Here is a 12,726-nt window from a genome sequence, read left to right as displayed (position 1 = left end):
ATGATGTCAGGTCACCAAAGGTTTTTGAGCAGGAAGGGCTATCTGAAAAGAGATGAGAAGATACAGACAGGGAGAAGATACAGGATGCTATGACTGTCAATCAGAGAAGATGAATGTCTGGGAGAGATTGGAATAGCATGATACTATGTGAACAAAAAGAGGGGAAGAATCCAAGGACTATTTAATTAGCAAAATCTGAATGAATTGGATGTGGAGGGTGGAGTGAGAGATGGAGAGTGATCAGAATTAAACAGACCCCCTTGTCATAGTTTGCAGGAGAGATGGTGGGCTGAAATCAGAAGATCAGAAAGTCTGTACCTCAGGGACTACAGGGATGGTTGCAACAGGCATCTGGTATTGTCCTTCTGCCACTGTCTTAAAAGGGATTCTGAAAGGATTTTCTTTCCCTTGTTCCTCCAGCCCTCCACTTGCATTACTGGCCTAAGTGGATACACACCAGCTGGCCGTGTCCATCATTACAGCCAAGTCTGAGAATTCCTGATTCTACTTAGAGCCCGTGGAGCTGCTGACACCAACAGTCATTAGCGGACAACCCTACTGTAACAAACTATGCTTTAAAATGTAAACTGTGGGGCATTTTCCTTGCGTTGTCCAGAGGGAAACTTCTCCTGCTTGAGCCTGGATTAACCATGAGAGAGCTCGTCAACATTCCACTGGTACATATTCTCACCCTGGTTGCCTTCAGCGGGACTGAGAAACTTCCAAAAGGTTGGTTTGAGCAATCTTGTCCTCTTGTTGCTTTGTCACAGTTCTAAAGTGTGTGTGTGCGTTCAATGATCACTGATTCATAGTATGATGGGCTTGACTTTTACTTGTGATATCAGGAAGAAATGTATAGAGAAAAAGGAAACTAGATACATAAGCAATTGGTGGACGGTCTCCTCTCCACTGATATCCCCCTCCTAAGTTCTGCAATAAAAAGTTTAGCCAAGCAGTTGGTGCAGAGGTTCCCTCCTATGGGAATTATTTGCAGATAGGCTGGAAACTATCAGCATTTGTTTTGTTTATATGTTTGTTAAACTTCAGGGTGGTCTAAACGGATGACAAAAACCTTTCACACCAGGTTTGCCAGGAATATAATCCACCCAAATTCTGGACACCCAAAGTGTTTTGCTTTGAACTAAATTCATTTGCATTTTCAGTTTAAGTTCACTAAATTCTTAATAAATAGTTTAGTTGCTAAAAGTCAGAAATAAGAGGCACACAAAGTGACAATGTAATGACAGTCCGAGGACAATGGGTTTTGATACCTTTGAGGCCAGAGTCATGATTTGGCTTGGCAAGAGCCCACAAAAGTTTTTTTCAGAGCCTTTGGAATGTACCGGAAATAACACCACCTCAGGGGAAAGGAAAGCAACTTAAGAAACTGACAAACACCTGTTTCAGTAGCAAGAATGTACACAGCGATATGGTTTCTGGCCAGTGTATTATGAAACTGACACTAGCGCATTTCAAATCAGGGAGAATGGAAAATTCGTGATTTGCCAAGTGTTTAAGGGTTGCATTGAAAGATGGAAAAGAAAGAAAGAGAGAGAGAGAGAGAGAGAGAGAGAGAGAGAGAGAGGGGAGAGAGAGATGAGAAAGTAAATTGAGTGATATTAAACTGTTTTCAAACAAAATGTTTGACATTGAGTGAAAAAAATTCTGTGTTTCAGCTGAAGAAGTTTGCATTGTGTAGATAAATGAAGGCAGTATCTGCATTAAGATGGGAAACATCTTTATATTTTGTGGTTCACCAAAAACTTTTGGAGCCCCATGGTCAAGGTCCACATGAAAATAAGACACAGCTTTGTTCTAGGTCTGATTATATATGTTTACTTTGTTTTGTTGCTTCTCTTTTTCCATTTTACTGGATCAGAATGGTATATTCAAATGTATTAAAATGCTTACTTTCCCATGAATATTTTAAGGCAGCTTCAGATAAAAGTGAACCTAGATCTTTTCAAGTCTCTAATAATAGCCAGAAAGACTTAGCATCTTCTTCAGATTATTTTAATACTTCCTGATCGTACAACGGATGTCCGGAAAGGTAGCATGTAGATGTTTGGACTTATGGATTGCCATAAATCTTATCTGTGCTACTCTACACCATGCAGTTACATAAAAGTGACATGAGTAACTATTGGAACTTACTAAAATCTAGTCTTATAAAGAGCAGGAGAATTGATTTTGATGATCCAAATCAGGATTTGATACATAAAACAAAAAAACTCCCAAATGTCCCTGTATGAATAACTTCTAATATGTATTCCAGAAAGAAAGGATTTTCAGTTTCTAAACTTCTCAGATAAAGCCTTAATTCAAATACACACTATTTCTCTTTTGAAAATTTCAAAGTACTGCAGCATAGAGGTAACACCGTCCAAACTCCTGGCTTTGAAATAAAGTAATCATATCATTACGATTCCAAATTTGTTTCTTACAGTTTATATATTGCTATAGTTACGTTTCAACATTTTAAAATAAAAACAATATTTTGTTCTTAGTCCGTTTATTAAATCTAAATTATTATGGGTTCAACATCAACTTTAGCTCCAAGTATTATGTCTAGGAGATCAAATACTCATTTAATATATAAACCAGCTCTGAGACTAAGTAATATCTAGAACACAGTCGTTAAAATTTTAAATGTTGAAGTGCATGGAATATATTGATAGAAAAGAACCAAATTAATATGCTATATCTTAATACTATTAAGTTATGAAAATACTCCACCAAAATAATCTCATAGTTGTTTTCTCTATTCTTGGCAAAAGGTAATATTAGAAAGTTATTTAGGTGGCATATTTTTTCCACACCATTTATCATAATTGAAATCAAGGAATCTTTATAATTATGTTTTATGAAATAAATGGACAAATTTAATAGTAGAAGAGTATTGGAGGATTCTTTTCTAACTCTGCACATAATTTTTCTCAACAAACTCAATACACAACATACAAACAATAGTTTATTACTTTAGTTTAATTTGAGATTTCTAATGTTTAAACACAAGGGGAAGGACATTATCTTTCTCCATCATTTCAACTAGAGAGACATTTCAATGATGAGCTTAATTTCATAACCTCAAGTAGGAGAATTTTATAAACTACTATATATGAAAGTAGACAACATTCTGTTGAATACGTGCCTCAACCACATACGTCAATGACACTTAATGCTTTATTGCGGGGTATTAAGCATATGGCAGGATATTAAATTCTGAGGGAGTACAGGAATTCACGTAAACAACTCTGGATTTGTTTAACGTGCACAAAAACCGCCTATCAAAACCTAACTTTTAAAATGACCTCATTTACTACCATACCCAGAAATTTTTGAGTCCCAGTGATTTATCTTTAGATATGATTGAATAACCTTCTCTTTTAAATTATATGTATACAGGGATAGAATTCACAGATTCAACATATGACTAAGTCAGTATGGACACAGCTGTCATTGAAATCCAGGACATCAAGTCCCGGATGAATGCTCTATATTGACCTGCATGGCAAGAGTTACTCATTGCATGTTTAGGGAAACACAGTTGTTTCAAATATTATTGACCTTAAAGAAGAGAAAGAAAGAGCAAAATGTCAAGATTTCTTTAATTTCTACCTTTTTTCCCAAGGTGAAATAGGACTTGAGGTCACTGGGGTAGACTGACAGTGAGGGGTTGGGTGAGGGGGACCTGAGGGCAGTAGTCCATTCAGGAAGATGACAGAAGGATTAGATAGGTCATGCAGAGGACCCAGCTGGGGCTGAGGGAGCAGCTCTGTGGTGGCCCTGACCTGAACAGTTGTTTTGCTTTATGCAGCAGTGCAATCTGAACATAGGGGCAGCAAGGACAGATGGTGGATTAATTCATGACTGTTGCTTTCCAGGGTCAGTGCAGCTAAAGAAGTAGAGGGTAAAGAGTTTGGGCTATATGAAAAAATACCATAGGGTAGAGGTTGGATAATGAATAGAGTGAAACAAGGACACTTAAAGCTTAGAAGAGAATGTTGAGATTGAGTTTCCTCTTCCTAGGTCCCCAACATCTTTCTGCCTATAGGGAAAGCACAGTCTCTGTAAGCCTCCATTTCTTCATAAAATGAAGACGTGCCTAACACAATCCAGTATTGTGCTAAGGATTGGCAATGATTGATGTAACAATCACCTCTGGATAATATCCAGGCATGTTTCACATGGGTCCTTATGAGTCTATGGCTTAACCCAAAGGTGTGCCCCCCGAGAGAGGCAATTTCAGAAATTCTAACAGGCTCAACAGAACTGCCTGTGCCAATGCCACCCTTGAAGGCAAGGACCTAGAGGTGCTGTGTTGCAAGGAATTAATGACACAGGATTAACAAGTAGTTATTGAGCATTATTATCAGTGAACCTTATATGTTACAACAAATCATAACAAAAAATAGCTTTTACTTTATTACATCTTCAGTTTAGTATGTCAGTTCCTAAGACATACCAAATGATTATCAATGCTGAATATCCTCTTTGGAGAATTTGAAAATTGTCCAATACCAAGTGTTTTCTCATAATGAAGAAAAATATTGCATTCATGATGTTGGTGAAGCATTAATATTTTCCAAGTCTTGGCTCTGATTTTACTAAAACAGAAAGGGCAAAGTGTACCTGGCTTCTTTGTGTACCCAGTCATTTGGTCATGTCAATCAGCAACTTTTCAATCAGAAGTCGGTATGTCTATGGTCACATCTTAGAGCCCATGAAGTACAAAGGAAAGAAATATAGCATCTAACTTGTCTAGAAGCTAGTATTCAAGTTAAGTTCTCTTTGGGTTCGGAAAAGTGTTGTGTTTGTTTTCATGCATTTGTTGTTCCTGTAGTCCTTGGGGTGTGAGAAGAAATAGTGCCCCAGTTTAAACAGGCTCTGGCTGAGATGAAAATTGGGTAGTAGAATGAAAGTAAACAAGAGACAATCTGCTGAATCAACAAATATCACTAAATACAAGGATGTGATGGTATCAGTAAGAATTTGAAAACACATTTGGATCATTTTGGAATATAGGTAAAGTGGACTTAACCAATTAATTATATTCCACCTATAGAAACTGATGCTGATGTCAATCTTCCTTTTCCCCCCTTTGTGTAACCAGGACTAAAGACACAATATATCTTATAAGAGATAGGAACTATCTATCAACCTTAAATCGGAAATTCAGATCTATTACTTCCTACTTTTGTGAAGTTTAGACACATTGTTTAACTATTTGTAGCTCCCCTGCCTCATCAGCAAATGGGAATATTAATAGTGCTTACCTTTATGTTTGTTGTGATAAACAAAAGAGATAATGAATGAAAAATATAATGCAGGGCACACAGTAGGTTCTTAATCTATTCAGACACTAATATTACTAGTCAAAACTCATGTAAGATCATCATATCTCTGAATGTGTTAATATAATGAAGTTCTCAGTAGTGGCTCATGTATTTCTCCGTATCTAAGATTTCCAAGACTTTCTAAGATTTACTTCTTAACTGATTTCAACAGAGTTTGTCATCTTATGTGAAAGATAATATTAATAATAAAATGATTATCCCTGCCACTTCTATGCCACTTCTTTTATTGAGCAGAAGAAACTAATGAATAAAGTGCTTTGTATAAAAATAACATGTGGCATTTAAGATTTATTTTGAAAATGTAAAATAGAAAAAAGTCATGTATACCTCTGGGACTGTTAATATAATTTTTTTTGTGTTTCTTTAAAAATAGTGTGGTAATAATATTTATTGTATATACAATTCTGCTGCCTGCCATGTTTACCTAGCACTAAAACATAAACATATTCTATATTATTAGTACTCTTCAAACCATTACTTGCACTGACTGCATAATATCCTGTTAAATAACCATGTGCTGGGATAGATTTAATATCCCCCTCCCTAAGAAAAAAGGCCTGGAATTTTTGCTCTTGATTTCTGTAGCGTAGATACACCAAGCCATGAGCAATTTCAAGCAACCAATAAATAAATACTGAAGATCGAGTTGGAAAAGGCATGCACTGTGCCATCCTTTAGACACTACGTCTACCATACAGTTACATGACGTGACAACACCCTGAAGAACATGGATAATAGTAAAATTTAGTTAAACAGGAAGTGATGGCATTTGAGTATTATTAATTTTAATATAACATTTAAGTATAAATTAATAAAATTTAGTTTTTATTAATGGCTATATTTAACAATTGTTAGAGTCTGTAAATAAGTCAAAATAACACCTGGCATTTTGTCAGGGGAATGTTAAAGTTCGTAAACAAGTCTGGATGGTGCCTGGCAAAATGTCAGAGGGAGTGGTTTGAGAAGTAACAAAACCGAGCCATTAGGTGTAGAGATTCCTGATTGGTTGACTGATGTATCTAGTTTATGCTAATTAGATAAGCTGTGTGGAATGTATAAATACTGCTCCTGTCCTACAATAAACGGCTCCCACTCCTGCTGTATCAACCTACACAAGTTGTTCGTCACCCCCCGGTTATTTTGCTGCAGCCAGACTATGGCAACAATTATAAAATTCCTGAAAAATTACCAACTGACTCTTGAATGTCAGTACAAGCCAGCTCCTGTACACCATACTGGGAATAATTATTAAACAGTCTGGGTTTCTGTTGCTAAATTACAAAATAAAATACATTGATACAGTGTTCCATGCAGACCAAGCACAGTTTTAAATGCTTCTCATATATTTGCTTATTTAGTCCTATGACAAGTCTGTGTGGGCTTTATCATCACCTCCATCTACAGCTAAAGACACCAAGGTGAAGTGTGGTAATTATCTGGGTGGAACTGGGAAATGATGGAGCTGGGATCTGGATTCTAGCCCTGTGGTTGATTTCTTCTCAATGTCTGGTTGCCCAATGGTCATTTTAAACAGCGAAAGCATCCAAATCATCAGTTGGACTTTGGACCCATCATTACCTATACCCTAAAAGCTTTATATGTATATGCATGTGTGTGTGTGTATAAATATATACATATATATATATATGTGTGTGTGTGTGTGTGTGTGTGTGTGTGTGTGTTTCCCTCAAAATCTGTGTGACTATATTATTGATTGTTTATTTTATTCATTAGTTATTTAGGAAAAATATACATTTTTTTTTCTTAAGAGATTGACTTTCTCAAACTTTATCAATTGTAAGTTTGCTTCCATTGCATTTAGAAAATCAACATTTTGGTGATATTCTGACTTATTTGCTATAACTACATTTTTTTTTCTACTACAAAGGTTATAATAAATATTTATTTTCTTTTAAGACGTAGACTCATCCCTACCTCTTCTAAATACCAGTTCACATTAGCACTCCTTTAGCACTTTTATACACAAGGTAAGCCATTTTTTTAAACAAATATAACTTTTTTATACCTTTATTTTATTTATTCATTTTTATGTGGTGCCAAGAATCGAACCCAGTGCCTTGCACATGCTAGGCAAGCACTCTACCACTGAGCCACAATTGCAGCTCTGTAAGTCTTCATTTTTAAAAAATCCTGTAAAGTATAGCAAAACAAAAAATATGACATTATACATAATGCTTATAACTAGGAATACCTTCAGAATTTTGTTATTCATCCACTCTTTCTTTCCTCTTTTTTTCCATATATGTAATTAATTATCCATTGTCTGTTATATATGCATTTATGTTGTAAATGTCTGTGAACATGCACATATATATTTGTGTCTATCGTGTACATCTATGTGTACGTATAAAAGCCACCAATTTAGAGCCCAGTCATTGAGAAAAGAGGAGCATTTAGACCACAAACTCTCTTCAGCTTCCTGCTAGCAAATGGGAAAGCCTACCTCTGCATCCGTCCCTTGCTGATTCCCCATTAATGTGCACCAAGAGGACTCTCTTCTCCAACTCAACTTAATCCCTCTTTCGCCCTGAATCCCGACCTTGTCTGCATCTTCAGGAACCTGTTTCCCTCAGTTATCTTCTCTTTTTCTCCAAAATTCCAGTCAGCACTGAAGCTTACTTTGTCCCTTTACTCACGTTCTAGTGCCATCCAGCCTCTCCTTTCCCTCTCACAAACTCTGTGTCCCCTCCCCACAGTCTCCATGGCCCCACCATCCATTGGCCCCTCACCAACTGTTACTGGGCTTGTGCTGCCCAAAACCCATTGAATCTGCATGTGCCAAAGTCAATCTGACCTCCTCGCTAGGAAACTCAATGGGCACCCTTCTAACAGGCCTTATTTAATTTAGCTTTCAGCATCTGATTCTCCTTGCTTCATGAAATGTATGCTCTGCTGACTCTGCTTATTCTTAGTTATAATGAGTTGAGAGGAATAGGAAAAACTCCTTACAATGTTAAAGAAATACTGTCGTAATCTTGCTTAACTACAAGTTTTTTTTTCCCAATAGGTAATGGATAATGAACTGTTATTACTTTTTTGACATCTATAGATATCCTTTAAACTATTGGTTTATTAAAGAACTTTTCTAATAAGTTTTCCTTACATTTTTTTTCTTGTGACCAACCGTCTAATGGTTGTTTTAAAATATGCCATTGGACTTGATGTGTGTGTGTGTGTGTGTGTGTTTAAAATTTATTTAGCATACTACATCTTGTTTAACTTACATCAATATGTGTTAGTCCAAAAGTTGACATGGGAAACTTTCTATATTTTGTATTTCTTGCAGCTTTTATGGAACTTGAGACTTAACTTTTTTCTTCAAAATTTAAAAAGAACTTCCATGAAAACCTTTGTTGAGGGTCTCATGGTTTTTACAGATTTGTTCTTTGACAATGTAATTTCTCTTGAGTTCTTGGTGATGATTTGACAGCAGCATTTCTACTACATTCTGATGTGTAGTTTTTTTACTATATAAGGCTTTTAATTACAATTTTGATTTCTTTCTTTCTTTGTTTTTTTTCTTTTTTTTTTTTTGGTACCAGAGATTGAACCCAGGGGTACTTAATTACTGAGCCTTATCCCCAGCCCTTTTCATTTTTTTATTTTGAGATAGGGTCTCACTGAGTTGCTTAGTGCCTCACTAAGTTGCTAAGGCTGGCTTTGAACTCTCAATCCTCCTGCCTCAGTCTCCCGAGTCACTGAAAATACAGGCATGCACCACTGCACCCAACTTGATTTACTTTATGATGTTAGAAATACTTAGAACAATTTTGGCTTAAAAGTTCTTAATTGGTTTTAGTTCATTTTAAACAAATTATTCATTAGGGTTTGGTTTCATTGAATTGTGTTCCGAAGATGTGATCTATATAATCTATGTTGTTGAAAGTTATTACATTTATAGTTTTCATACAAATTTGAAAAGAATTAAGAAGTGTCATCTCTCTGATCATATCTAGTTGATCAACTTTGATTTATAAGCAGAATGGGAATTTATGCATTTTATTAACTTCTTATTGTAAATATCTTACAGGTCTGCATTTGGTTAGAAAATAGAGACTGTATGAAATTGATTTGGGGAATTAGGTTAAACTCTCCTTTGTAGCTTCATAGGTTTTCAATACTTTTGAATGTTTAAAAATATATTTTTTATTCAAGTATAATATTATACATGCATATTATATCAGAGCTGCTAATTTTAGTGTTTTTATCTTCTTTACTCTTACAATTATTTTCGTTTGATTTATTAGTTTCTGAAAGAGATATATTAAACACTTATATAATGCTAGGAAGTTTTTCCATATATTTTTGTGATTTTAATTTTACTTTTGGCTTTATTTATTTTGAGTCTATACTCCTAAGAAATGAAGTTCCCTGAGTTTTGTATCTTCTTGATGGATTATTTTTTAGCATAAGGCAATATTTCTCTTTTCCCTGTAAAAGCTTATCACCTTTTTTTTCTCTCTGATTGAAATTGCTATATCACTGTGTTTGGGGTAATATTTGCTTTTATTATTTTCCTCCCCTTATTTTCAATACTTCTGTTTTACTTTGTTTAGATGTGTCTTTTCTGTTTTAGTGTCTGTTTGTCTCATAGGTCAGTTTATACCCCTGGAATTTACTGGGATTGCTGACATATCTGAGCTTGTCGCTTCCTCATTATGTTATGTCTTCCATTAAACATGCCTTTTATTAACTTATTTATTCTTGCTTCTCTTCCTGTCTTTGTTCATTTATTCATTTTTGGTTTGTTTGTTTTTACTGATAATAGTTTTTCTAGTCTTTCTGTTTCTCCTGCTATTTTGGAATCTTGAATTTTTAATCTATTCTTTTAGTGGTAACTGTTAATAAGGTTTTAACATTTGTATTTAACCCTGTATTTCTCTCCCCACTTGTAGTTATTAGTATTTCTGTCATGTTATTTAGCATGTGTTAACTATCCACCTACCTTCTTCTCTAAACATTCATCTTGTAATGTTGGTCTAGAATTTAATTCCATTCTTTTTAAACACAGAAATTAATGGTTTTCATTTTAATATTCTATAATATGTCAAAATTAATGATTATGTTTTATCACTAAGTATTCTGTTGTTTCTTCCAATGCTCACTTACCTTTGGGGTTCAGGCTAGGTCCTACTAAGTTTATATGTTCTAGTAACTGTTTTAGCTATGAGAAGTAAACACTTTATACATGTATCAGTTTATAGGGGCCTTAATTTTGACTTCCTAAGATTGTTATTTAAGATGACTATACAATTCCTGGCAGGCAGTTATTTTCCTCAACCTTGTAAAGATATTCGTTTATTGACTTTGGTTATAAATTGTTGCAGAATAATCTCAATTGTTATCTTAATTGGCATTCCTGTTAATTGATTTTATTTCTTGTAGGATTAAGTTTTCCTTTTCTTTTTAATTTTTACAGTTTTAATACAATTTATCTGGAGATGAATTTTTTTGTTAAAAATCTATCTTGGCACTTGGTGGCATTTTCGGCTTAAATATTTTGTGGCTTGTTGCTTTTTTTCAGTTTTAAAAATGATTAGCTGTTCATTCCTCTATATACTACTTCTGGGTCATTCCCTGATTGGTGCCTGTTAGTCTATTCTTTATGTCTCTTAACTATTCTTAAATAATGTTCATCTCTCTTTCTTTATATTGTATTCTGTATATGTTAACAGTGATTTTATTGGGAAGTTGGGAAAAGGGTGACCCTGATGCTTATACAGAGGATGTCATTTTACCTAAATATTTGCATCTCTTTTTTCAACTATTTTCTTGCAAAAATTTCCTTGATTCCTTTTGTAAAGGCCTTGGAAATCCAAATTAGTTCATTTAAACAGTACAGAAGTAACTATGCTAAACCTGGGACTTTGAAAGAAGTCTAAGACACGGTCCCAAAGCTCAAGGTTTTGATAATTGAGTGTGGAATGATAACAACAAAAAGAGAATTTTAATAAAGTCTTTATGGTAAGCGCTATAAGAGTAATACACAGGATGACCTAAGGTTAAAGAAAAGGGAATTTTTTTCTATCTAGCAAGTCAGGAAGCTGGAAAAATATGATGCTTAAACTGGAACTTAAAGAATAACATTAGCAAGGGAGACATGACCCAAGAAAACACTCCTGCCTGCCATTTCTCCTCTCTCACAGCAGATGAACTGGGCTTTGACTTCACTGGAAAAGTAAGGTTTTTTCAAAGAGTGGATGTATCTTCTATGGCCAAACAATGGACCAGTCTGTTCTAGGCACATCGTAAGATTGTCACCAACTATCCCATCTCTAAATGATCCCACCTTGCATTTTAACTAAAGTCAAGATATAATCTGCTGTTCAAATGTTGGTATTTTTGGATCATAATGGTCACTCGTTATTCAGGAAAAGCAGACATACCTAATTATTATAGCTGATCATTTTACGTATCTATCTTAACATATCACCTAGATGGTAGCCCTTACAAGACGGAGCTTTTTAATTTTTTTCCTTCTTGTAGAATTTTTTAATTTACATTCATTTGGACCAATACATAATATTTGTATATATTTATGAGGTTCAATGTGATACTTTAATTCATGTATATACTGGATAGCAATAAGGGGTAATTAGAATATCTATTACCTTAAAATTTTATCCTGTCTTTATGGTTAGTGCCTTCAAATTTACACAATGTATTATTGTAAATTATTTTCATTCTGCTGTGCCATAGAACACCAACACTTATTCCTTCTAGCAAAGAATAATATAGTGTCCAGTGATGGACTTCTCCCTCTCTCCTTTCCTCCAGTTTTACCTACTCTCTGGTAACTACTACTCTGTTTCCAGGTCTATGGAATCAATGTTTTTTAGATTCTGCTTACAAGTATGATAGTACACTGTTTTCTGTGCTTGACTTATTTTACTTTAACAGAATGAGCTTTACATTCATTCATGTTGTTCCAAATGAAAAGAGTTCATGCTTTTTATGGCTGAATAATATTCCATTGTGTAGATTCACAACCTTTATTTGCTTCTAATCCAACGGAGTGACAGCACCATGAAAAAGAGTAAATAAATACAAGATTAATAATAATAAGGGCCACAGCAGTGATTCTAATAATTATTTTAAATAAGAGTATGCCATGGGGTCGATTTCTAGGCTCACCTAAGTCTAGATTCTAGTACTTTCTTTTCTATACCATCAGAGCCCTTGAGATAACAGGACCCCATATCCTTCATTTTGGTAGAATTCATGGATTTCCAGAAACATTAAAGAGGGGGCACTTTTACCAACCTGTAATGTGTGTGTATGTATGTATGTATGTATATATATGTATATATATATATATATATATATATATATATATATATATATTTTT

The 12,726-nt window shown here is 34.6% G+C and overlaps 1 protein-coding gene across 4 annotated transcripts in view; it reads left to right on the top strand.

Moving 5' to 3' along the window:
- The first annotated feature begins 425 nt into the window (after positions 1–425).
- Musk (muscle associated receptor tyrosine kinase) overlaps positions 426–12,726 on the top strand; it is a 93,440-nt gene continuing 81,139 nt past the window's right edge. For all 4 annotated transcript variants that reach the window (XM_048783226.1, XM_015492207.2, XM_048783225.1 and 1 more), the window contains exon 1: positions 426–729. In XM_048783226.1, coding sequence (XP_048639183.1) covers positions 651–729 — 79 coding nt within the window. In that variant the 5' untranslated portion in view covers positions 426–650. The remainder of the gene's footprint in view (positions 730–12,726) is intronic.

The sequence above is a fragment of the Marmota marmota genome, unplaced genomic scaffold (genome assembly GCF_001458135.2).
Source record: "Marmota marmota marmota unplaced genomic scaffold, marMar, whole genome shotgun sequence".
NCBI lineage: Eukaryota > Metazoa > Chordata > Mammalia > Rodentia > Sciuridae > Marmota > Marmota marmota.
This window is presented reverse-complemented; position numbering and strand designations above follow the sequence as displayed.